Source organism: Sebastes umbrosus, chromosome 7, assembly GCF_015220745.1.
Source record: "Sebastes umbrosus isolate fSebUmb1 chromosome 7, fSebUmb1.pri, whole genome shotgun sequence".
NCBI lineage: Eukaryota > Metazoa > Chordata > Actinopteri > Perciformes > Sebastidae > Sebastes > Sebastes umbrosus.
Window position 1 is genome coordinate 18,021,038 of NC_051275.1, and position 26,449 is coordinate 18,047,486.

General features: G+C 42.1%; 1 protein-coding gene across 8 annotated transcripts in view; it reads right to left on the reverse strand.

Annotated features, from left to right (window-relative positions):
• Window positions 1-3,099: 3,099 nt before the first annotated feature.
• sik2b (salt-inducible kinase 2b) overlaps window positions 3,100-26,449 on the reverse strand; it is a 51,701-nt gene continuing 28,351 nt past the window's right edge. The window contains exons 5-15 of one of the 8 annotated variants that reach the window (XM_037775268.1): window positions 21,395-21,519; window positions 20,828-20,951; window positions 17,069-17,295; window positions 15,842-15,994; window positions 15,220-15,378; window positions 13,317-13,548; window positions 12,925-13,233; window positions 10,029-10,186; window positions 9,108-9,221; window positions 8,772-8,857; window positions 3,100-8,052 (exon numbers count right to left, since the gene is read on the reverse strand). In XM_037775268.1, coding sequence (XP_037631196.1) covers window positions 7,416-8,052; window positions 8,772-8,857; window positions 9,108-9,221; window positions 10,029-10,186; window positions 12,925-13,233; window positions 13,317-13,548; window positions 15,220-15,378; window positions 15,842-15,994; window positions 17,069-17,295; window positions 20,828-20,951; window positions 21,395-21,519 — 2,324 coding nt within the window. In that variant the 3' untranslated portion in view covers window positions 3,100-7,415. Of the gene's footprint in view, window positions 8,077-8,154; window positions 8,684-8,771; window positions 8,858-9,107; window positions 9,222-10,028; window positions 10,187-12,924; window positions 13,234-13,316; window positions 13,549-15,219; window positions 15,379-15,841; window positions 15,995-17,068; window positions 17,296-20,827; window positions 20,952-21,394; window positions 21,520-26,449 lie in introns of those variants that run through there. The other 7 variants (XM_037775266.1, XM_037775269.1, XM_037775267.1 and 4 more) reach the window with 7 other exon arrangements.

The following is a 26,449-nucleotide window of genomic DNA, read 5'->3' on the forward strand; positions in this document are numbered from 1 at the left end:
AAAGGTGCAGCTTGTTGCAAAAGTTCATTTTCCCCTCTGCATTGATAGCTCGAGCATTTGTCTCCAAGCCTTTTTTTTCCTTAAATTTATTTATTTCTTGTGTTGCAGCTCTAATCCTGAACAGTGCTGTGATCTCCTGCTCTAAAAAAGACGCAGTAGGATGTTGTCATCCACCCTCCCCCTGTTGTCACGGCAACCATTGATGTCATTACAGTATACTTTGGCCTGATGAGTGAATAGGCCTCTGATATTGTGATATTTTATTGAAAAAAAGAGAAGATTACCACTGTCTGTCCTCGTATTCAGCTTTCTTTTCTCTGTCTCTTCCCCCAAGAGTGTCTGTGAGAGAGACAGCCCACTGAAAGTCTCAAAGGCAGACAATGGCACTGAATACATACTATAAATAACTATATTTAACTGGAAAACGCTGCCATATTTTAGGGAAATTTGTTACGAGGTTGCGCTTTTCAAACATAGAATGTGTGTCGACATATCCCTTTACGTTGTTTTTTTTCGTACCAGAGCGGGAGGTGTCGAGCAGGAAGGAGAGGGAGATTTTTTTGAGCAGAGCTCATGGGTGGATCCCATTTAAAGATGCTGTCTCGCAGCTCTTTTCACAGAATCAAAGTGACTTTGCATTAAAGGCAACAGATGCAAAATGTGTGGCTGCGTCGACTGAAATGTGATCAGTATGAGTGTGACCTATCCCATGTTTCAGACTTATCGGTTTGGATCAGCAGTGCCAAAGAGAGTGTGAGTGCACATGGTCTGATCCCAGGAAAAGAAGCGAGACCCCGGTTTCCATGAACAGACTGACCCCCCTCCCCTTGCCTACCTCTGGTGGTGTATTAGTGGGATTAGCTGTTCTCTGTCTGAGTGGGCTGATTGGATTGACGTGTTCTCCCTACATGATCCTTTCCACACAACAGGGACAAACCTCTGCCCTCAGACAGCTTTGAGAAGTGCTTTTGTTTTCTACTATTTGCTCTGAATGTATTTACAGTCTGCAGTCTTCTTCTCAGATGTGAAGCTGAGGTCAACCAATCAGAGCCTGGCTCAGGACAGGCCCCCGCTTTAGCAACACTTTACTATCAGAAAAAAGTGTTTGAGTTTCACATAAGTTTGATAAATATTAACTTGGAGATGGACTAAATGTGATGTCAGATCGGTGATCTCAGCCTTGCCAGTCAGGGCTTTCGGTGCTTATCAGTGGTGATGAATTATTCAGTCCCTCCTTCTGCCTGTAAACACTGAGTATAAAAGAGATCTGCAAAACGCTGCAGAGGCTCACATCTGGTTACGCAAAGGAAAGTGTAAGTTCGTGGTCTGGTTGATGTGTGTACGGTGAAGTGTGATTATTTTTGCTTTATCACAGAAAGGTGCGTTTCAGTCTACATACAGAATTTAAAAGGGTCAGTTCACCCAAATTATATTAAAAAAAACTCTCTTGTAAGCAGATAGTTTGGGTTTTATTTGTCCATACTATGTCATTTTTTAAAGACATTTTTTAATGTTGTTTTATGGCACACTACAGTATGACTTTTTTTAAAAATATTTTTTATGGCCTATCATAATATGGTATTTTCATGGCATACTATACTATGACATTTTTTTTTTACGAGATTTATTTTACTGCATATCATACATTTTTTAATATATTTTTATGGCATACTATACTATGACATTTTTAATGATTTTTTATGACATAATAATACTATGACATTTTTTCATGGCATACTATAGTATGACATTTTTATGAGATTTTTTTTCGGCATATCATACTATGAAATCCTTTAATTATTTTTTTCCTAATATACTATACTGTGATATTTTATTGACATTTTTTTTACTGGCATACTATACTATGACATCTTTTGTCTCACCCGTTAGTCAGACCAGCTGGATAAAGTTTACTGCCTCGGGGTAATTCTGTCCAGGTACACTGTCAATTACTGACGGGTAAACACATTATCTTTTAAACACTTCCTCTCGACAATTTATTTTTTGTTGTGAGTGGAGAACTACACATCTATGGAAGCAAATAAGAGACATAAGTATTTGAATTTCAACAGCCACTGAATACTTAATGTTGAAATCTAACCACAACTGAATTCGTAGCATTGAAATATTCTACTTTGAATCCATGTGTCTGAGTTTATCTGTTCTGAATTCAACTCTTTGGAATTACAATATGAAATGTATTGATTTGCAATTTCAAAAGCTGAATTTGAATATATACTTTTTCCAATGTTCACTAATTCAGATCCAAAAATTCAAGTCGAAAAGAAAAAATGAAATACCATCATACGGGCAATCCAGGACCGGATAGACAATCTAGCCTGAATGCACTCAAACCCACTTCTGGCATTAGAGCCATGGATGTATTATAAGAACATCCACGATCAGAGCACAGTCACGTCTATCGTTTTTCCACCCCACGTTAGATGAAACCACGTCGAAATGAACCCAACGGCGTGCTGGTGGACGGCTGGGTCTAACGGTCCCTCTGCCTCACTCCCCGCCACTGGCAGACTATTCAGCTGTGTGTGGATGGAGCATTAAGTCGTCTTCTTTGCTTCCCAACACATCTGTCTTCTACTCTATGGTTGTGACTGGAAATATGCAACACATTAGTGACTAGGACTGTGACGGCATTAACCCTGTCAACAAAAGTTTTAGTTGGTGGTTAAAAATCGAGCTTTAGAGAATATAAATATTTAAATAATGCAACAGAACCCGTCCTGGAGCTCCTGTTGGATCGACCGCCTCGGGAGCTTTAGTTTCGGTTGAAATGACCTCAGGTTCAGCTATGACTCAACAGTTTATATGAAGCACTTGGTGTGATTCATTTTTCCAGGTCATTAACCAACGCCTACATCATGCAACCCCCGGGGCGCTATCAAACGGCTGCAGTTTGTAGTTACAGGACAATTGGATTATGTGGAGAAGGTAGCAGAGTGTGTGTGGTAGAAAATACTTAAGTGTCAGCTCTGTAACCACGTTTCAATAACCAGGATGAAAACAAATATTTTTAAAATATAGTCACAACACACAAATCACGTGACTTGTCGACACACACAAAAGAAAACACCCACAATATTTTCATGTTCAATAAACCTTTTTTAATCTCAACAGCAAGTTAGCTTATGTGTGGTCAACATCAATGAAGGTAAATATAAAACTGGATTTCTATTGATAGATTGATGATTTTGTTTTATCAGCAGGAGGTGAAAATTATGATACTTGGAAACACGTCCACTAGAATCTTCATGACTTTAGTCTTCAACTAGAGAAATATTGCTATAATACTTTTAAATGGCATACACTGATTGACCAACAAGAAAAAAAGCACGGTAGAGAAGCTGACAAAGAAGCTCCAAAACTCCACACGGTGGGTCGTACAGGGAAACTTCTGAGGGACTTTGGTTTTGTACCTTTGTAAAACCTGGCTCTACTTATTTTCGAAAAAAAAAAAAAAAAAGTAATCATAAGAAAATAAATGATAAAAGGGTCCAACCAGAAAATAATGGTGCTTTTCAAACTCTTAATTTAGATTGAAAATACGAAAAAGTAAAAGGCACACTGAACACTTTTTCACGTTCAACACAAATTCACCTCGGTGCACTGAAGATTCACTACACCACTAATCTGTACAAAGAACGCTCGTCGTAAACTGACGAGCGTTTCTCTTTCTTGGATTAAAATCAACAATCTGATAAAGTGTTACTGTGTCTGGTCTTTCTTTGAAAGAAATTGGTTTTGTGTCCATTATTGGTGGGGAAGAGAGAGGAGAAAAGTGTTTCCTACAGATTGCGGTTCGTTTCATCTGCCAGGAAACAGCAGAGCGATACAAACCTCTTCCCACCTCCTCCTCTCTCGCTACATCTCTTCTTCCCCTTGTTGTCAAAGTGCTCCAGTAATCAACTTCCACAGATAATCCTGTAGCTCTTTTAGCCTGACCAGTGACAAAATGAAAGCAAACAATCATCAAAATATTCACTTAAAGGCGAAATCCACCCTTTGACCCTGTTACACTGCCATGTAGCGACAATTTGAATATTAAACAGAATTATTATTTCATGTTGAACCTGCCTCGCACTCGTACTCGAGTTCCTTCTCTTTTGGCATTTTCAACATGACCCACAAGCTGGGTGTGACCTTATTACTGTCAATAACATAACATATAAACAGCATTTGTAAATTTTAGGGTGGAACTATTAACGCAACCACAGAACCTGTTTTGCAACATGTCTTGTGGCTGCAGTGCATTCTGGTCTTTTGAGGCCATTGTTGTTGAGTTATTAGTATGTGTGCCCTTTTGACTGGTAAATGTCAGAGACAGTGACTTACTAAGCATTTGCTCTCAGATCCTGAGATCAAAACTTGTTGTTTTCTTGATAGATATGTTCATATATGCAAGAAATATCTCAATGTGATGTCATATTGATGAATTATAATCAGGATTAAAAAGGTACACTACTGAAAACTGGAAAAACTGTGCATTACCAACAGTGTTGGTCTGTTGTAGCGCTGACACAGGTAGTCAATTATTCAGCAAACATTTTGATAATCAACATATCGTTTAAAAGGTACAATGTGTAGCATTTAGGGGGATCTATTGGCAGAAATTGAATATAATATTAATAAGTATAGTTTCTGTAGTCTATAATCGCCTGAAAACAGGAATTGTTGTGTTTTCGTTACCTTATAGTGAGCTGTTTATATCTACATATTGAGCGGGTCCTCTTCACAAACCAAACACTGGCTCTACATAGGGCCATTCACGTTTTCGCGTTGGCCACCGTAGTTCAGTTGGTTGCAATCTGCAACCTCACCGCTAGATGCCGTCAAATCCTACACACTGCACCTTTAAGTCTTTTAAAAGTTCTCTTAGACTTGAGAGAAAACTAAACATGTTAAACTAAAGACCTGAGACACTGTGAAGGCCGTTTTTCACTATTTTTTCCAACGTTTTATAGACCAAACAACTAATTGATATATAATCAGAAGATAATTTGATCATTAGTCACACATTAGTCTCTGTTGTGAGACAGTGTTAAAGGCATTTTAGGGTGGATTTTTCCTTTAAGTCTTGCACAGGACTGCAACCACAGTTGGTCCACATTTTCTAGCCGTCATTTAGGCTGTTGACTGCAACTACAAAGACTCCTAGTCAGACCACATCTGTACTTTAGAGTCCGATTGTGAACTCTATGATTTCTGCTCAGTCCAGTCTACAGACTGAGAGTGACTGTCTTGTTTTGAAGGCTAACCTGACAAACAAACACTTGAACAGTTTAACCCACGAACATCTGAAGGTCACTCAGTCTGGCAGATGGTCACAGTCCAATAATCTCATCTCAAACTTCTGACGTTCACTGTCCTGTTATTCCAATGAAAAGTAGTTTAAAAAAAAAAAAATCATCATCACCTGTCAGAGAAGATACATCTGTGCGCTTCAAGTAGATTGAACACAGTCTAAGTGCTGTAAAAAAAAAAAAAAGAAAAGAAAAAATCTCTCATCTTGTTCGCTGTCAGTCAAAGAGCGGTGGCGAGCCTGTAGTCAAAATCCAGTGTCAGGTGACTGATGATCTGCTGGTCTTTGTCTCACAGCGGCCCCAATGTCAGAGAGGAAAACATTCTGTCGTGAAATCTAACTGCAGGGAATCTTCAAGGGGCCGTTATTATAAACATGATTCATCATTAAAACAACACAGAGGCGTGACTGGAGCATTGAGGACGTAAACCAGAATTAATCTAAAAGCTACGACTGTGCACTGAGGGGGAAAGCACAGTTTGTGTTATTTTGAATGGAGACGTCAATACAGTGTTTGTCTTTTTCAGACAAAGGATGTAATGGATGCTGAAAATTTGAATTGTGCAAACAAACGTAATCACACTCACTCTCTCTCTCTCACACACACACACACACACACACACACACACATATACATACAACTGTCTCCTGGCTTGTCCCTGCACTTCCAGGGCGAGCGAGGGGGGAGATTATCTCCTGGTTACATCATCAGCTCGAGTGATGTCACTGCTGACGACTCAGAGGTCCCCGGGAACCAATCAGAGTTGGCTGTACAGGTGAGGCTTCCATTCATAATCCCTCAACATTAAGGATTAATATTGCTTCAGTATTGCCACAAAAATAGAATAATATTGACTGTCTAATAACACCACTACTTCTCAACCAAACACACGTTAATTACATCAGCCCTCATTTATCAGGCAAACGCATGACCCCACAATTCAACTGTTAAATAAACGTGTGGCCATTTCGCCTTATTGAGTAGAACGAGACCTGGCAAGTGTGTGCAATCGGATGGAAAGGTGGAGAGAAAAAAAGCAGTTCAGTAGTGTAAGAAATAAATCAGGATCAGTAGTTACAATTTGTAAAAACACAAAGAAAACACTATTATTTATGTCACGTGGCCTACACAAAAGCCTGCAGCTACAGAATTGTGTTGCATCTATTATTTTCATTCATTAATTAACAAGAAAAAAATAGCTTGGAGAAAGTTCAGCACTGATAAAAAAGCACAAGCTCAACAAATGGTGCATAACTTCCCCAACCTGGTGCTTCTATCTGCATGTTTAAGGTATTTGTTTTCGGCAAATGACAAACAAAAGTTACCTGTTGTACTGTATATGTTAGTGTTGAACCCTGTGCACTCATGAATACAGCCATCGTGTCAGCCCGTTGCGCTCACATTGGTGTGTAAATTCGGTTCTATAAAACACTTTTAACACTTGAATTTGCGGTGATATCCATGGTACCGTGATAAATGAGGGCCATTTTCTCTTGTTCAGTTGTTTTTTATCTACCGAAAGAAAAAAAAAAAAATCCACAGAAGTGTTTTGAGAGTCTATTGTTGTCGATGGTGTCCTATTTTAAATACAAAAAAAAAACACTGCCAGCCATTGTCCTTATGGTTGCCTGACAGTCAGTCCTAAATTAGTTCACTTCCAAACCATTTCTAGGTTGAAGTGCTGCACTCTGGCAGCCTCCAGGATGTGCAGCACCCCCCCCTTCCCCAGGCTGCACGGTGCAGTCCTCTCAGGTGTCACAACGTCCGTGACAACAGCAGCCTCGCAAAATCAGTACGGGCGAAGCTCACATTGTGCCACATATCGGACCTGTCGCTGCCTCACAGAGCTGATGAGAACGAGAACAGAGGAGGAGAGGGAGAAAGGGAGGTGGGCTGAGGGAGGTTTGTGGTAGAAAGGTTGTCTGAGGTTCGTCACAACTAAGAAATGAAGTTTGTATTAGTCGTACAAAAATTAACACTTTTCCTTCCCTGTTGCTACGCATGTGGCCTCCACTTATATCTCCATTCTCTCTGCTCTTAGTGCTGTATAGGTTCTCATTGCTTAATACTGCTTTCTATTAACCCCCTCAGCTGGCTTTAGTTGACCAGTACGAAGCCATGCTGGGAGTCCACGGTCTCCATCATCTCGCTGTCCAGGAGGGAGCCCTGCAGCTCAGGTAGACCCAGGCCGTCTGACTGGCCCGGACCAACCAAAATCCCAGCTCTGGCCTCAGCCTCTCCTGGAGCAAGCTGGGGCAACAAGGCGGGGTCTAATGAGAACTCATACTGCTCTGGGTGAAGACCCTCAGAGGAAGGCCCCAGGATCTGCTGCTCACAGCCTAAAGGGTAGCTGAAGCCCATGCCGCTGGCAGAGGCTTCAAGAGGCATGGGGTGGTGGAGCTGGTGGAGGAGGTGAGATCCAGGGGGCAGGTGCTGGGTGTAGTGGTGGTGGCTCATGTAGGGATCATAAATCAGGCCCTCGCCCGGTTCCATCAAGGGGCTCAGACTATGGGGGTGGCTGAAGGGAGGCGAGGCCTGAGGACTGCCCTGCTGCTGGGGCTGAGGCTGGTGGGCGGCTGACATGGGGGGGCCCTGAGGGGAACTTTGAGACGCCGCCGGGTCCAGAGCAGGGCCGCCCGTTGGGTAGGATCCTTCAGCTATCTGCATCTGGTTGAAGTAGGTCTGCAGCCCCATACCCTGTGACTGCTGCAGGTACATCCTCTTCTGGTTCAGTCTGTGGGGAGCGCAGCAGATCCCACTTAGAGCAAGACAACACTTTGAGTCAACACAAGGACTAAACGCTGGATTCAAAACGTGGTATTTCCTGCAAGTTTTGCACATGTGGAGGTAATCATAACGTTGGTCCCAGACCTGCGAATCACTGCCCACATCACCAATTTGTTCAGCGATTCAAAAAGGCTTGTTATGCTCACTGACAGTTGGAAAAACAGTCAACCACTCTCATACATAGCTGGCTTGCTAACAAGCTACATCCATGAGAAATAGCGACAGAAAAATGGTGAAAGGCGTGGATGAGATTGTAGCAACCATACAGAAATAACTCTTAAATTGACCTATTTCTTTGATCACTAACTGCAAAACAAAATCAAAATAACCCCACCTTCTGAAAAGAAATCAGCAAACATGAACGCAATGTCAGGCTGAATGACTGATGTGAAACAAAACGGCATTTCGGTCTGATTATCAGACAAGGTAATTGTAGCTCTGACACATCGTTTCATTCCTGGGTGTGTTCTGTCAGTGGAGTGCAATGTATAAATAACACTTCTTATTTGAATTTATTTACATTTGAGCAAATGCTGTTGCTCTAAATACAATCTTCCAGCAGTGAAATGTCACCACAGCTAAATGAACACAAGAAGAAAAAAGCACTGAAAATATTATAAACATATAAATAAAATGTGTGGAGCGGACGTTTACAGTGTGATTTACCTGTGTTCCTGCAGCTGTTGCTCTAAACTTCGAGTGTCCTTACAGAAAAGTTGGCAGCTAGCAGGACTGTTAGCCAAGACGTTAGCCTTTGGGGCAGAAGAGAGATTGGGACGGATGACTGGGTTCAGGATAATAACCATGGTAACAATGGCTACAAACTGTTTCATCATTGTTGCATCACGGCAGAGCTGATAATCCGTAAATTTCCAAATGATATCACTGAATGTTACGCAAAGCAGCCTTCTGGCTTGAGAGAGGAAGACAGGTATAAACTTATATATACAGTATATATATATATATACAGTATGAGTGAGTGTAGTTGGTGTTAGACTGTACCTGTAGTCTATGAGTGAGGTATTGTGTCTCTAAACTCTGTCTGCGGGACAGGAGAGGCGGCTGCGGCCCACCTTGGTATAAAGCTAGGCCCTCCTGCTGCTTGGAAGCCTCGCCCTTCAATCAAAAACATAAAGCATTAGCAGGGATGTTCATGCTCACGTACAAGCACGCACGTGGACGCACGTATCCCAGATCCCCTCTCCTGTCGGCTAATAAAGCTGTGTCAGGGTCTGGGTGCTTCATCGTGTGGTCTAACTGGATTATCCATGCTGTCTCCTGCCCAAATGCCTGTGTGGTGACTGATCAGCCAGATGCCTTTCTCTAAATGGCATGTACCACAGGGATTACACAGTAGTTAAATGAAATGAGAGCAAATTAAAAGGATGATGGGGCCAGATCATCATAACCAACAAAGAGCTGCGTTATTGCATTATGAGAGATGGACAAAAGGAAAGCAACTAGATCTTGTCTGCTTCTACGATTGATTTTATGTTTTTGTTTTTTTACAGGGAAAGCCTACAGAAATTTTCCTCAAATGATTCTCCTTTGCAGTGTGTCAGTGTGTGTCATTTTGTGTATATGTGTGCCCGTCTTTGTGTGTGATTGCAGCTCGGGCCTATTGAGTGCCAGTCACTACTATGGGTAAGTCTGACTGACTTCAACAATGGATGCATTCACTTTGGCCTAGGCTCCAGGCTCCAGGCCCCAGGGGGACGGGAGACAGTAAACAAGCCACAGTTGGCTGCCTCTCCTGGGGTTACACAACAGCCTGGGTGCCTGTTTTTTTTTTTTCATTTCTGGGCTACATGGGGTGAGGATAGCAGAGGGACTGAGAACGGGTTTGGGAAGAGAAAGATTTTGAATGGGTTTGAGTGAAGTGTGTGTGTGTGTGTGTGTGTGTGATTATGCAGTAGGACTGACCTCCAGGAGGTTGTGCATGTGGTGCTGTGGTCCCAGGGGCCCCATTGTGGCCCCTTCCCCGGAGCCCATCTGCTCCACCAGCATCTGGACTTTGTTCAGCTCCAGGATGCCTTTGGTCCTCGCCAAGTTCTGGAGGTGCTGCCGAAACGCAACCAGACCTACGAGGATAAACAAATCCCCACGATAACAAAGTCAGTTTTGATTCTTGCAGCTGATCAATAGTAGGGCTGTGTATTGGTAAGAATCTGGCGATACGATACGTATCACGATACAGGGGTTACAATTCAATATATTGAGATACTGTAAGCAAGGCGATATATTGCGATTTTTTAACACACCATCATATGTAAAAAAAAAAGGTTTACTGACCAGTGGGATCTGCATTTGCATTTATCACAGTCCCTGCAACATCCAGCATGATAGCACTACTTTGAGAGGGCGCATATCTTTGTAAATAAAGTGAAATAAGGTATTGACTGAGTTAATCTTTGGATGTAAACTATTAAAATTCGTCAGTGCTTTTGAGAATCGATACAGTATCGCAAAACATAATATCGCGATATTCAATATTTTCTTACACCCCTAATCAATAGTCTCTCTTCACAACAGGATGTCAAAGGCTCCATCGTCTCAGAGAGTCAGGCTTAATCCTCACTGACGTTAAAAGACTGGCTGACTGCTTAGCACTTTTCATCGCCCATATGGACAATGTGGCTGGATGTACGTCATGAGCCGCTGTGGGTGTGTGTGTGTGTGTACATTTGACAGGTCTACGCGTGTGTGCGCAACAGCAAGTAGCTCTGATAAGACCCATCCAGTGGTGACGAACTGTGGCTGTGAACGATAGGACCTGACTCACCGAGAGGGTGGGAGTTATTTAAAACCAGGAGTCAGCAGTCTGACGCAAAAAGAATCCACTGCATCAACACTCTCCAAAGAGGATTATGGAAAAAAAATAAATAAATAAATAACCGCAAATACCAACCGGGAGCGCACAGTGCAGACTGTCAATGTAGTGCTGGGGAAGTAACATTGTTAAGCTATAATTATAGTTTCTACTTGGCTAAGGCACAGGTGATTTACAACCAGCAGCAAGCACAGAATAATGTAGCTGTAAAGGGGGGAAAAAAAGAAATGGTAGATCGAGGTTGTTTAACATTCCCTCTTATATTTTGGCTCCTCTTTCTCTCTGATGTGGCGTGGAGACAAATCCTGCCAGCCACAGAGTGAAACTTTGAAAAGAGAAAGAAAAGCAAGACAGAGAATGAGCTTGTATAGCGGGAGAGCGCGTTAAAAGAGAAGGATACAGAGAGAGAAAGAGAAGGGGGAAGAGAGTGAGGTATGTGGGCTGAAACCTTCAAAAATATCCGTCTGTGATTCATAACGTGAATCATCACCGTCGTAGTCGTCAGAGAGACCGGAGAGGATGAGAGAAGGAAAGAGAAGAGGAGGAAGAGACGGGGGAAATGGGAGAGCAAATGAGAGAGAGGGAATGAGGCAGTTTTATCCGGAAGGCAGTATATATATATATATATATATACAGTATGTGTGTGTAGAAGGGTGTGAGGGAGCAGCTGCAGCAGGGGTGTTGCGTCTGTGTCATGAGAATCAATGCTTTTCCTCTTGACTGGTGCTCCGTGGCTCCCAGAGCCTCAGACATATGCACATTGACACTTAATACATCAAACTCTCTGCAGCTCATAGTGGCTGAGCTTTAAGGAGACGTGTCGGATCTGGCATCTAATTGACACTTACTGTATATACGACTGATCTGTGATTTAAAAGCCTTTCTTTCAACCTGTCTTGTTCACTTCCACTTCAGACAGTGATTTTTCTATGTGTCACAGAATATCTTTCAGAAATCTCTCAAGAGCATGTCTGAACTTGCTGCACTCAGCTGTGTAGATAGAGCAATAGGGAAAGAGTAGTAATGATAAGAGACGTCAAAATGTCTTGTGACTGTATTGCATTATGGACTATCAAGTAGTGCATAGATTTAGCAGTGTACTTCTATAACATTGAAGTCAGACTCATGATGGACAGCTATCAAAACCTGCCGCCTACATTACCCACAATACCATGACTTTTTTTAAAAACAATTTTCTTATCGCATACTATACCATGACATTTTTTAATGAATGTTTAATGACATACTATACTATGACAATTTAAACTTTTTTTTGATGACCTACTTATACCATGACATTTTGAATGATCTTTTTTTAAAAAACAGACTATATATATTTTTTTAAGTTTTAATGACCTACTACATTATGACATATTTTGATTTTTGTATGACAAACTACACTATGACACTTTTGTATGGCCACACTACTAGGGTGTCACAGTTTCAAATTTTCACTAATTCAGTCAGAGATTTGGTTGTGTATGCTACTGGAAGCTAATATAGCCTTTAGAAACTATCAAGCAGAGTTGAGGAGTGGGTTAAAAAGGTCTGGAAAGCTCACTTCTTTCATTTTTTTCATATTCAAACTTGCAGTCATTAGACCCAACCGATGCTGACTCAAGTGACATCACTTGAGGGAATTTATCAGAGTTCACACAGGAGTCACAAAGGGATTTAATACAACTTATCACATATGCAGTTGTACTTTGCAGCCTCTTGTCATCTCATATATTTAACTGCACTGAAAATGCAATGTCACATAACACAAGCAGTGAAACGTTCTATTAAGGTGACAGAATGGCCTTGTGCATATTGAGATCGACCCTAAAATGGACAGCCTGGGTTTATCGAGGAAGACACATAACCCCATTATGATGTCATTGTAGTCTGAGCGTATATAGAGAAGTGGGTGATTTGAGAGAGTGTCCAAAGAGAAGAATAAATGGATATGGAGGAAAGAAAAGACAAATGAACACTGATGGTCCTGACCTTGGGTGAGGGAGGTGTCGGAGGCACGCCGTCCTTCTCTGAAGCTGATGGGGGAGCGGTTGTGCGTCTCCCTGTGCTGAGAAGTCAGGACGGCCATTGCTGGGTTGGCGGGCCGAGCGTTCATGAAAGGCGTAACTGTGACGCCAGGGGCAGAGCTGTTGGTTGATACCACTTCACTGAGAGAGGGGGGATCCTCCAGTAGGCCGTAGTCGCTGTGCACGGAGCCCATGTCGTAGCCCATGTCCGAGTCCATGCTGCCCATGGAGGGGTTGTGGCCTAGAGCGAATAATTTACCTGGGAGACCAAAATCTTTATATTAAAACAGCTTTGTTTGAGCATTACATGCATGTGTCAGACTTTAAAGCGGTGTGCTTGATCAGGTGACATCATACCTTGGTTCGAAGGCCCCGGCTGATTGGTCACCTCAGAGAGGGTGTGTCGCCGCTGGCCGAACCGAGCTGTTTGATAGGCCGAGAGCAGGTGGGGCGGATCATCCTCCGTGTCGGGCTCCTCGGTCTCAATGCCTTCATCGATCGACGTCTCCATCATGTTGCTAGGCGACGAGGTGGAGGACTTGCGGAGGACAGTGGTGGGAGGCAGGGGGTCCAGCAGGCAGCCATTTACCTAGATGAGGGGGGAAGATGAAAAAGGACAGAAAGGCAGAACGTTAACTATATATTCAAAACTGACTGTGGCAGGAAGAAAACAGCATCTTAAGCATCTTAAATAAGGCATCTTAAACACAAACAGGGTGCACACACACACAAAGGCAACCACCATACTGAGAATGATGGCTCCATTAGTTACTCTCCTCCCTCTGTTTTGCCTCCACTCGCCACAGTTGGTCTCATACTGGGAGTGTGTGTGTGTTTGTTACAGCATGCAGGCCTGTGTGTGTTGGCGTAGAGGTGGAGGGTGGGGATAAAGGAATGCTGGGCCAGGAAGTGAGCTTTGACTGAAAGTGCTGTGTGACTGACACACACACAGACATAAATTCACACACACACAGACACAGACAAAGATCATCTGCATGAGTGGCCGCTGTAACCGGAAAGCCTGGTGTTGGTCTAGAAAGAGCAACTTTGCCCAATTCCCCATCTGTTTTCTGTAGTGTGCTGGGATAGGAATGCTGTTACTCAACCGACACACACACACACACACACACACACACACACACACACACACACACACACACACACACACACACACACACTGAGGACAAGAGGGGAAAACGACATTGAGAAATAGACGATGAAAAGGGGCGCTGGGTCATAAGGGGAGAGTGAAGTTAAAGCTTGAAGAAGAGGAGAGAGAGAAGAAGCTGAATGGAGAAGAAAAAGAATGTGAAGGAAGGAAAAAGAAAGCCAAAACCAAAAAAGAAAAAAAAAGATGAGCTGTTGGCTGATGAGTAGGAGGTCACGGCGGCGAGATTGCTGGAGTAGCGCAGCAGCTTCCTGTCCATGTGTGTTCACTCAGCTTCGCATTAGGTCACATCGTCATCACAGGACCGCTTACATAACCGGGCTCCATACACGCAGATAACGCGCACTCTGTCTCTGTGCTGCTTACCAAACACACACACACGGTGCACACACACACACACACACACACACACACATAAAACAATGTACACATCACTCTTTATAGGAGCCAGGAGAGGGGGTGGGATGGAAAAGAAATCTTGAAGAATAATGCTGCATTTATCTATGTGTGTGTGTGTGTGTGTGTGTGTGTGTGTGTGTGTGTAGCCCTGCAGGTGTGTGAGGCCGTCAACTCAGACCACTGGTGTCTGTGTTCTGTAATAGTCGGTCAGCACAACAACAGACCTGGAGGAAAAGGTCGCTGGTTGGCACAAATAAAAAGAGGAAGAGTGAGAGCCCTGTGTGTGTGTGTGTATGTGTGTGTGTGTGTGTGTGTGTGTGTGTCTGTCTAGAAGCCGTGCAGGACAGGCAGCTGTCCTGTCTGATGTGAGAGCTGGCTGAGTTCTTACATAACAGAACAAGTCAGCTGCACTCTGGCAGGTCGACGGAGCAAGCCAACGCTCAAAACCTCAAAGGAGTCTGGCGTGTACACACACACACACACACACGGACATTTCTGATTCACAGTGAGTGGGTATGCTTATCAAAGTGTATCACTGTCAAGCTTATCAGTATAATGTTTCTGGACATACACGGAAGTTGATAATGACTGTAATAACTACCATAACCGAAAAGCCGGATGCGCGCCGTCTTATGCAGACAGACAGAGGACAAACACACAAAAAGACACCCTTATCCCTGGTACTGGACCTACTTTGGGTGTGTTGACGTCCTCCACCATGAAATTCTGCTCCAGGGTACATGCAGTCTGGGGGAAGGTGAAGGCATCGGAGGAGGCTTGGGGCACAGCAGGGGAGCGCAACAGACGAACACCCTGCGGGAGCAAACCCACCTGAGCTGAACCACTGGTCGACTGCAGAGAGAGAGAAAAAACAGAGGCTTTGACATCACATCAAAAAAACCTTCTCCAATTCATGGCCAACACTTAACAATATCCTTGATAATAACGCTATTACGACTAAATCTAGCCGTTGTGAATTTCACTTTGTAATCCAAATGAGACAAAACGGCCAGATCCTAGATGGCGAGGGAAATGAAAGAAATTGCAAAGTGTCGCTGAGAAAAGACGGTGGGCAAAGAAAAGAACATAATGAATAATGTAACTGAGGCATTAAGATCAAGGCTGGACGGAAAAGACTGGGAGAAAGCCAGAAGACAGAACCCGGCTGGATAAATAAATGAATGGGTCGCGTCCGTCCGTTTGTTTGTTCGTGGGTGCAGGTGTGAATAGCGGAGCTTTGATCAGAGAGGCGTGGATGGTAATCTCTGTACACATTATTCAGAACCCCCTCGTCGCCCTGACGCCCTGCGGCTACCTTGACGACAGTCTGTTCGGCGATGGTACTGGGCCGCCGCTGGCGAGCGTCGAGCCGCTGTTCGACGGGGAAGCTGCAGCGATGGGCCTTGAGCCGCTCCACCAGCAGGTAGTAGATAGCAGCAAAGTGGTTGTAGCTTTTGTTCTGCAGAGACTGGAGGATGACAGACAACATAAATGGCGGCGACTGTAATTGAAGTAATTACTGAAGCACACCTTCCATTTTGGATGACTTCACTGTGACAGCTCTTAAGATACACTGAGACAATTCTTTATTTCTTTTCCCAGCAGTTAAAGAGCAGAGTAGAGATAAGAAATACAATAGACAGCACATATAATATACTGCATATAAATGACAGCCTCTTCATTACACTAATACAGAAATACTGTTTAATGAAGGAGTGGATGTATTTTCCTTTTATTTTACAAATCAGGGTTAACAAACATTCACATAATGATCATTGTGATATTTTTTGCTGAATATGGCAAAAATTATTTTATTAATAAATTAACCATTATGCTACCAGTGTGCCCCATTTACAGAGTTGTTTTTTTTAAACATATTTGAATCCATTATTACAAGTTAGTATAGTTATTTTCAATATTTGTATGTTGTTTGTATGGAGATTAATGTTCGTTTAGCTGCTGTAATGCTATAATTTCCCATTGGGACTAATAAAATACATACTGTATCTATTATCAGGAAACAAGAAAAACAAATATAAATAAAATGAAATAAGTAAATGGAGTGAAAATCACTGCACATAATGATCAATCATTGCAGCTTCTTTCAAAGTAGAAATATATATTATTGAGAAAAAAAAAACATTGCACCTACAACACAATACTAAGGTAAAAGATGCCAAAAAAATCTAATATGGAGAACTTTGATTGTGAACGGCCTTTCCCATGTGTACTTGCATGACAAAGCACAAGTGTGCACTATTTGATGTCTATTTGAGGCCCACTGACTGATTTGCATGCAGACCAGAAGAATGCAGGGCTTTCTTTTCTCCAGTGTAGCAATTTATATGTTTTATTTTAGCATCTGTGCAGCCCCATGTCTTACTGAGCAATAGATGGAAATGAAGTGACGTCTGCAATACAGCCCACTTCTGCTTTGATGCACATAGTAAAACTGTTACCTCTGTCACAGTCAGAGGCTCTGACATTTAAACCTCACCCCTCCATACCCCTGTTGAATAAATAAAGCCAGCTAAGTCCTCACCTCAATAGTCTTGTGCTGGTCGATGCCGAGGCTATGCATCAGGCGCAGGACCTGCTCGCTGTACTCTCCCACACCCGCCTCGCCCTCAGCAGACAGAGGTTGTTGGTACAGAACGGGCCTCTGTACGGGAGCGTACAGAGCCATCCACTTGTGCTCCTTTATCTGGGCCACAGACAGACGCTTCGACGGGTCCAGGACCAACATCCTGCGGATCAGGTGCTCACAGTCTGCGAGGGGGTGGAAGAGAATAAATCATAAGAGGATGTGACAAGGTTTTTATAGCCTTTCATGTTTTAGGATCACCACTTTGAAAGAGGAAGAGGTTGTTTATGTTTGATAACGCTGAGCACTTCTTGTATAAGCTATGATGAAGCCACAAAGCGTCATGTCCTTGTCAAAGTAGCCCACACGAAGTGGGGCAGAAATAACACTTAGGAGCTTAAAATCTGCTGAATTCTTTTCTTGATTTCCTCCACCGTCACTTCTGGAACACAATCTTGTCTACTTCCCTCCCCTCCTAATGAGAGCTCCTCACCTCTAGTTAGTGGCTAGATGAGATTGACGTCAGACACAGCTGGGTTCTTAACAGGATTACAGTTCCCCTGGCTGTGCCGCTTTGGCCTGCCTGCACCCCTACCGCCTCTACTGCATTCTTGCCCGCCACACAGCATCTTTACCCATACACCCCGCTGCTGCAGTCTTGAACAACAACAGTTGTGTTCTCAACAATCAGGCCCTGCAGTCGGTCATTATTTCCTTGATCTTTAATACTTTATTTATTGGAATATGTTTTTGAAATGAATGATCTCTACCTTGAGTTTTCATTGGTTGAAAATGAAACACAGGCCAGTCATTTATGGGAAATGTTATTAAACGTTTAGCGATTTTAGAGTTCACGAAGAGTTAAAGTAGCGCACATTAGCAACCTTCTGCAGGTCATAAGCCCATGGATATGGCTGCCAACAGTAACTCCCTGCTTCACATTCTTCCCAGTTGCCCTGCTGATCTACATCACATTTTTCTACCTCGTGCTGGTTCAGCCAACTAAATATTTCCCCCATTATGTACAAAACCAGTGTACCCTTCACTGCACTTTTGCCCCGTGCTGTGGCATCTTAGCAGCTGCTAAGTTACAACATGCTTCAAATACAATACTGTACAATTTGTTTGACCCAGAAGTTACTCAAGCTCTGCTCGTTGCTACAGCCGTGTTTATAGCAACAGCTGAAGCTGAGCACATTTTTCAAAGCTACTAACCACCAGGGAAGGTTGGACTGTGTAAAAGGGCCGGCACTGACTGCATAACCGCCAGCCGGCTGATTGATTGACACATTGACTGTTCTTAGCCAGTACATTACACCACCATGACATAACCACACACCACCCCAGTTAACACTTGCGATGTCCCAGTGGTGTAGAGTTGCACCAAGTCCCCCTATTAAGGAGAACAGCACTCTGTTGCAAGAAGTCAGAGGGCAGAGAGTGGGTACTGTGGCCGACTTTATCCTATCTATTTCATTGACTTTATCAGACACACAAGCTTAAAAATACAGATACATAAAATGTAACCATAATGCATGACTGTGAACATGAGCATCTCTCTACATCAGGGTAATTATAGTAAACTAAAACAAAAATAAGCAGTGAAAAATATTTTTAGTAAACAAACTAAATAAAACTAAATCCTTTAAGAAAAACTAAAACTAAACTGAAACCATATTGCCTGGGTAAAAAACTGATAAAAATAAAATAAATTCATTTCAGTTTTATTTATTTTTTTAGCTATAATATATTGCTACCAAAAAAAGGAGACCGCATGAATTTCTGTCAACTCTCGTGACACTGAACGGCAGAAATTGAAGAGACTTGACCTTCCAGGAGATTGCTCAATGCCACAATTGCTTCACTAAAGCAGCACAAAGATTACAGTATACATCAAACATTATGGCCATTCCTACAGAATTCTCCAACCATGTATTTTATTTTGAATGAATATAGCTACATACTTCTGAGACCTGGCCCTAACAAAAACAAACTAAAACTACTGTGAAACTAAAACTAAATATATAAAAAAGAAAATTAAACCTATCTGAAAAACTGAAACTAAACTAAAATTAGCAAACGCACTCTGAAAACTAACTAAAACTAAACTAAAATGAAATCAATAAGTCAAAACTATTATAACCGTGCCCTACATACAGCCATTTAAAAATGAAATGCAACACAAACTGCAATTCAAAGCTTTCAAACATCACCATATTTCACTTGAATTTCAAAAACACTCCATTTAGTTTTTTCCATTTTTTCAACATCGGCTGTGATTGGCTAGCTGTACTTCTGCAACGCAGGACAGGAGAAACAAAACGCCACACAAGCAGCAACACAAGCAACTGAGCTTCACAGGGCAAAGTGTGCATTTTTATTTTCAAGCGGGAGTCAATTAGAGCTGAATCAATTAGCAGATAAATCCAGTTGTTTATAACAGAAAGCTATTTTGCAAATCAATTCATTATTTAGTCCTTTTTTAAAGACAACATCCCAATCAAGCGCCGCTTTTCTCATTTTATGTAATTGTTAATTGAATATCTTGGGATGGTCGGACAAAACAAGCATTTGAGGTATTCACCTTAGACTCTGGGAACCTGTGATGGGCATTTTTTACTATTTTATTCTGACATTTTGTAGACCAAATGATTCTGGGTGACACGACTCAAGGCTATTCTGTATGACTCTCTACCAGGTCTGTGCAATATGCAACAGCAGGGGAGACACAAGACAACATCTACTGTTGTTATTAAGTCAGTAAGTTGGGAGTAGACCAAAGCGTTCACAGATGTTCCAGTGAGAGTTTACTGTGCAGTGCTAAGCTGTGCTGTGTACTACAGCGCTGACCGGTGAGAGGAACAAGAGGACATGAGATGGACTGTTTGTGGATGAAGAAATCAGCACACTCTGTTCTCCTTGTTCAGGGAACAGGGGCTGGACTGGGGGTGGGGAGGCGGGTTTTGAGTGTCAGTCTGGCCACGGAGCTGACATTACACTCCTACATTCCCCTTACGTCTTAATTGTTTCAAGGTCCTGAGCAAATCTGGTCGACTCTCTCACCACCCCCCCTGTGGTGAAAGCGCTGCAGACGTGCAGATGGGACGCAGAGAAACAAGACAAGAGCAACAGACAGGGCCACAGACGGACAGGAAGATGTCTCACAGATAGCGAGCGTGAGTCAGACGGACGTACAAACAGACAGACTCCTCAGAGAGACAGACAGGCGAGCTGCTGGAAGGCTTCACTGGCTTTTCCCCAGGTTACATAAACAGCTCCAGCTCTGGAATTAATCTGCCGGCAGCTAGCTAGCACAGCCGCTAACAGCAGGGCTGCTCTGAGACCAACCTGACTCACTCTCATGCACGCACGTATACACTGACTCACGTATGCACATTACAGAGGACAATGACAGAGTGTCTTCTACTGTATCCCCTTCAAATGAGCGCGATGCTCTCTCGCTAATGAAATGACCCCCTGACCGATGGCAGCAAACATTCAACATCATGGTGACTCAAATATGAAAGTATAATCTATTCATCTGAGCAGCAGTGTCACTGGAATTCTAATGCCATTTTTGCCTCTGTTAGACTTCATATTGTGATAAGAAAGCCTATGATGTGTTTCACAAATCCACTGCATGCAAGTAAATGTGAGGTACCAAGAGGTGGGAGTTGGTGGGCATACTCTCCCATTTTATTTTGTGTCTTTTCTTACCTTCAGTCATGAAGTAGGGGATGCGAAACCTTCCTTCTAGGACCCTCTGTCGAAGCACGGGCAGAGTGGGCCCATCGAAGGGCAACGCGCCACACACCAGCACATACAGCACCACCCCCATACTCTGTGAACATGAAGATATGCACACACAGAGAACAAGGTCAGGGCAGTAGATAAATCAATCAGATGTGTCTGGATGTAAATAAGGTTATAAGATTATTACTGTACACACACACAAATGCATAGTCTTTCACACACACAGAAACACAAACGCACAATATACAGCTGGTTGGGCAATCAGCATCATATGACCAAAAGAAAAAGCTGCTGTAATCATCAAGACTGTTTCCATTGTTACAGTAGAAGTACAGTATGTTAAATACTATATTATAAAAAAATGAATTGCATCATCTGATTTAAATGGCGTAGTAAAGTAAATTTGCACTCAAGGAAAGAGATAGACAGAAATCGACATGTAAGTTCAATGTATGTTTCACTGTATTTAGTAAAAAATATAAAAGAAATAATGAGGTACAATTGTCTACATCATGCAATCACTCATCTTACCCAGATGTCCAGCTGTGGACCCTCATACTGTTGGCCCTCAAACACCTCTGGAGCAGCATAAGGCGGGCTGCCGCACCACGTGGCCAGAGGCTCTCCGGGCTGGAAGAAGTTCCCAAATCCAAAATCTACAAAACGGCAGGGGGGGTAACAAACATTAAAGTTTGATAAAAGTGGGAACTCCTTGTTCAAGCCCTTTGCTGTACACAAAGTCAACCTGTAACAGTAAGTATTACTTGTGACTGTAAAAAGGGAAGAGGTTAGGCACATGGTGAACATGTAATTTGTAGCTGCGGTGATTGATGTGGTCAAACTGCACAAAGAAGATGTCCAGAACAAAGGTGGGTTATGCCTTGAGACTGAGAGTTTACAAGTGTCTCCATGGGGTCTGCAGGTTTTGCATAATGCAATATGTAATCCACATATTTGTATGTTGAGGAAACTGGTCTTTGTATGAGGTAACCTCCCCAGGAGAGACATGAGGTCATCAATGCTGTGCTCTGATTGGTTGTCTGTAGAGTGACTAAACTCTGATTTGATTTCTTCAGATGAACAAGATGTACACTTGCACAAATACACACAAAATGCAGAGAAGTTCACTTATGCCTTTCATTAAAATCCAACTAAGAGCTGCAGTGATATCTGCCAAATCACACTGAGCCAACTTGTGTGCCTGCAATTACTCAGCCAACCCCCCTTTTTTGTATTAGTTCGTATCATTCTCCCTTCCTCTCATCCCACCTCCCGCTTTCTCAAACCCTCTCCAGTAAATGATCCTTCGTCTCTGCTCTTCATTTACAAGACTTACTTCTGGTGCTGAGATGATTAATCCATTAGTGCATCGACAGAAAATTAATAACTATTTTGATAATTGATTCATAATTCTTAGTAATTTATCAAGAATAAAATCCTTAGCATTTATGAGGATTTTGACGGTTTTCTCCAGTGTTGGAAATGGGCCGGTATTCACCGGTACGCAGTGCCGGCACTTCTACATTTTACTCCTTAGCATACCGTGACTTTTTCTTGCACACCGGCACTTCTAACAAGCTGCCGGTACTCTTTTCTGTTCTCTCCGTATCAGGTTCTCTGGGCAATTCATAATGAATTGATTAGATTTAATAATAATACGGTGCAGTGCCAGCATTTTTGCGCCGCGACTCATAAACTGTATAAACATTAAAACAATCTCAGAGCACCTGGACGAGGCAGGGGGTGAGAACGAGGGTACTGTAATTTATCGATACAATATTCACATATTTTTTGTAAATTAATTACTGCTCATCATTATTTTTTTTTTCATTTGTGAAGAAATATAATTAATGAAACGTTATTTAAAAGTTTTCTGAATCTGCTCTTGTGATTAACAGAATATGATTTTAGGGAGCAAATATTTCCAGAAGAATTAAACATTCAGACGAAGGCTGTGATATGTGTAAATAATAAAATAATTATTTAACTATAGCAAGTTTTCGCTTTAAGCTTTTTGGGCGTTATCTATAGTAATAATAATGGTCCAAAATGATGTGAAATTACATAGTTTTTAAGTAAAAAACCTTCAAATTTTCTTGGGGGAGGACCCAATATTTCCTCGAATCTTTTATTTTCTGTAGAAATTCAGAATGTAATAATGAATGCTGACAGTGGCCAACACACACGCCAATGTGAAGAAGGGAAGTATTGTCACTTATTTTTTTCCACTTCAAGCACCAGGTTTCTCTCCCTCATTATAATTATAAATGGAACATTTTCAACTTGTGACATTTTATATTAACTGATGAATCAAATGAAGTGAATCGATAGATAACAGATTCGGAAAAAAACTTCCATGCTTAGTTTGTTCCTCATCAGTGGGACACTGTGATGCTGTCATGGGACCTGACAGCTACAGGAGCAGACAATCAGCTTCACTTAACCCTCCGCCCCCATCCTTTTTCCACAATTGGAAACAGTTACATAAACAGAAAAAAATTATTGAAAAACAAATAAATAACACCGATATAAAAAAAGAGATCTGGCTTGCATAATGGGGCTGGAGGGGATGTGGGTTCACACACACAAACACACAGTAAGCAGTGTGTGAGAGTAAAAGGCTGAATGTGTAACCAATTCCTTTTCCTTTGCTCTGCTCTGCATCAAGATGCTCAGCAACAACAACAACCTACTCACACAGCTAGCAGCCACACAACAGCTCACATTGCTGCATTTATTAGCTTTCAATTATTAAATTAATCTGTAGATAATTTTATAATCGCCCCTAAGAAACCAACATAGACACATTTTGTCTTTTTTAGGCAGGGACAGGAAGTACATCCTCTGAAAGCCCTAAGTCAGTAAGTTTCATGAGGCTGCGGTTATCCTCGAATTATATTAATACAGTGATGTCGAGTTTAAAAAAAATGGTCTCACTATATGAAATGGCTACTATGGGGACTAACATCATCACACATGAATATAATTGGACTCATTGGATCCACAAGTGTCAGCTTTCCAGTCATACCCAATTTATGTAATTCCAGAAATAATCAAATACACCATTTTTAGGATAGACGAAAATAACACATTTGTACTGCATTCAAATAACTGCATGGGATTAGCATAAAGTGGTCTGTAAATGTCTGTAAAGGGGAGACTCGTGGGTACCCATAGAACCCATTTTCATCCACATATCGCAATGCCAGTTTCCCCTCACCAACATTTAGCCTAACTTGGAGCGTTATTTAGCGTCCTTCCCGACAAGGCATGACACGGTTGGTATCAATTGATTCCTTAGGTTTTTTCTAGTTTCAACAGCCTCTTGGGGGGCTTTCACAAGCCAACAGTTAGTCTGCTTTAATCAAACTCTGGTGCTGTTTGTTTGGGAGGTTGTGAATGCAGTAATCGTACTCTGATGCGGACCAAAGCAACCAGACCGAAACCGCTTGCGTGAGGTGGTTTCGGAACGTTTCCAGGCAAACCAAAATGCAAGCTGCCTGTGCGGGCATTTGTTGAGATGGACATAGGTAAATGACAGGTTAACATGAGTGGGAGCGGACAGACTTTGCTTGACATCTGGGCCGAAGAGAACATACAGAATATGTTAAATAAAGTCTGCAGATACAATGAGTCATCCATGATAAACTGGAGGAGAAGGGATTCATACTCACAGTCATTGCAGAGTCAACGTGAAACAACTATCAAAGTCCGCGATTCCCTGCATAGAGGTGGCAGCTCTCGAGATGAAAAAATAAATTTGCTCCTTCATAAAATCTGACCACAGCAATCATTGTGCATCATTTAAATACAAATGAACTTTGCAACAATCGGTTATTTTGTACATATAAACAACTTAAGCATTAGCTCAAGAAAAATAACATTTTTGCAGAATTTTATATGTGTAACATTGAAAGAAAAAGGTCAAAATCCATACATGAAAAAACCCACAAAGAGTTGATAAATAAACTTTGTGAAGTTCATAAAAATACTCAAAAATGTGGATCAAATAAATTGTATTTTTTAGCAGAATTTAAAATGTCCACACCTGAAGACAAACATTTCTCTGCCCCTTAGCAACTTACTTTTATTATTTGGTCCACTTTAATTTGTGCACTGTGAAGCTGAACCAGACTAAATAGAAAACAAACCAAAAGTATAAATTTAACTCTGATTCGGACTAGCCAAACGGGCTACGGCTTGTGAAAGCGCCCTTAAAGACAGTAACGTCGGTTGAGATCGCCATATGTCTCGCGGGTCTCAGAGGGTTAATTGTGTAGTCTATAAAATGCCAGAAAAGAGTGAAAAAACTCTGTCCTCTTCAAATGTCTTGTTTTGTGCGACGAACAAAGCAAATCCAGACCAAAAACCAAAGATACTCAGCTTACAAATATACACTCAGTGGCCACTTCATTAGATACACCTCACTAATGCTTAATGATAATGCAGTCTAATACAACAGTCACACAATAAGTCCTCCCTTTTTGAAGGTCATTAGGTTACGATTTAGTGGAAGCTTTTTTAGAGAGGTGTTGAGTCACCATTAACGTAATTTTGGAGTCAGCAGTGTAATTGCACTGCATTATACAAAGGCGTGTTTCTGTTATTTAGTCTACCCTCATTGACATAAATGGGATGGATGAAACAATAGAAACACCTGTCAGTTAAAGCAATATGGACAAAGGTGCAGAGAAGTCTAGTTCACTGGAAAATACATGTAGGAATCAGGTGTGAGAGGGAAAAGGAAAAGGCAGGTTTGACAAGTGTTTGCGAGTGCATGTATTGAATCCATTTAATTACTGCAGTGCAGTTGGCAGCAGGTGTGGTTGACATAAAGTGGAGGGTAAAGCAGAGCGCCACAGTGGGGTTTATTACAAGTATGTTTACTGTCTGATGCTGCTGTGAAGGTGAGATGTGAGATGCAGGCAGAGCAGAGCGGAGCAGTGCAGTTGGTTTATCGTCAGAAGCCGTGACCCATTTCATGGAGCTGAATACTGAGCAGACTGGTTGACGTCAAGCGCTCCGGCACGCTGCAGGCGACTAACAGCACTCGTAGCTCAGCAGGAAGGGTGGGGTGGGGGAGCGTGTGTGTATGTCGCACACAAATGTATTAGCATAATATTAGCCTAAACATGTCACACTGCTGCTAACGTCTTATTGAACTGTGTGTGTGTGTGGATATGACGAGTGTATGAGTGATATCATCACACCGCAGTACGAGGACAGTATCCAGCAGTCACAAATGTTACCATGTCATTTCTAATAAGGTATGAGCATTGATGTAGTTATGGCTGCGACTCAGGAAGCTCTGCCCTCGATTCACTCTTCTCGCCTCTTTTCTCACACTTGTTATCACCTAAAAACTTTTTTCTCTCTCCTCGTCTTTCTCCTCGTATGCTTCAGCTTCCCAAAACCTCAGCCTCTTTCACTCTTATGAAAAAGGACATTTCACTGATTAAAGTGACACTAACTTCTGAAAGAAGAATTAGCAATTCATGAGGAAGTAGAATAAGCGGCTCGTGGTTTATATCTGTCTTTTTCAAAATGTCATCACTCAATCATTTTATCTTATTAGACATTTGTGTG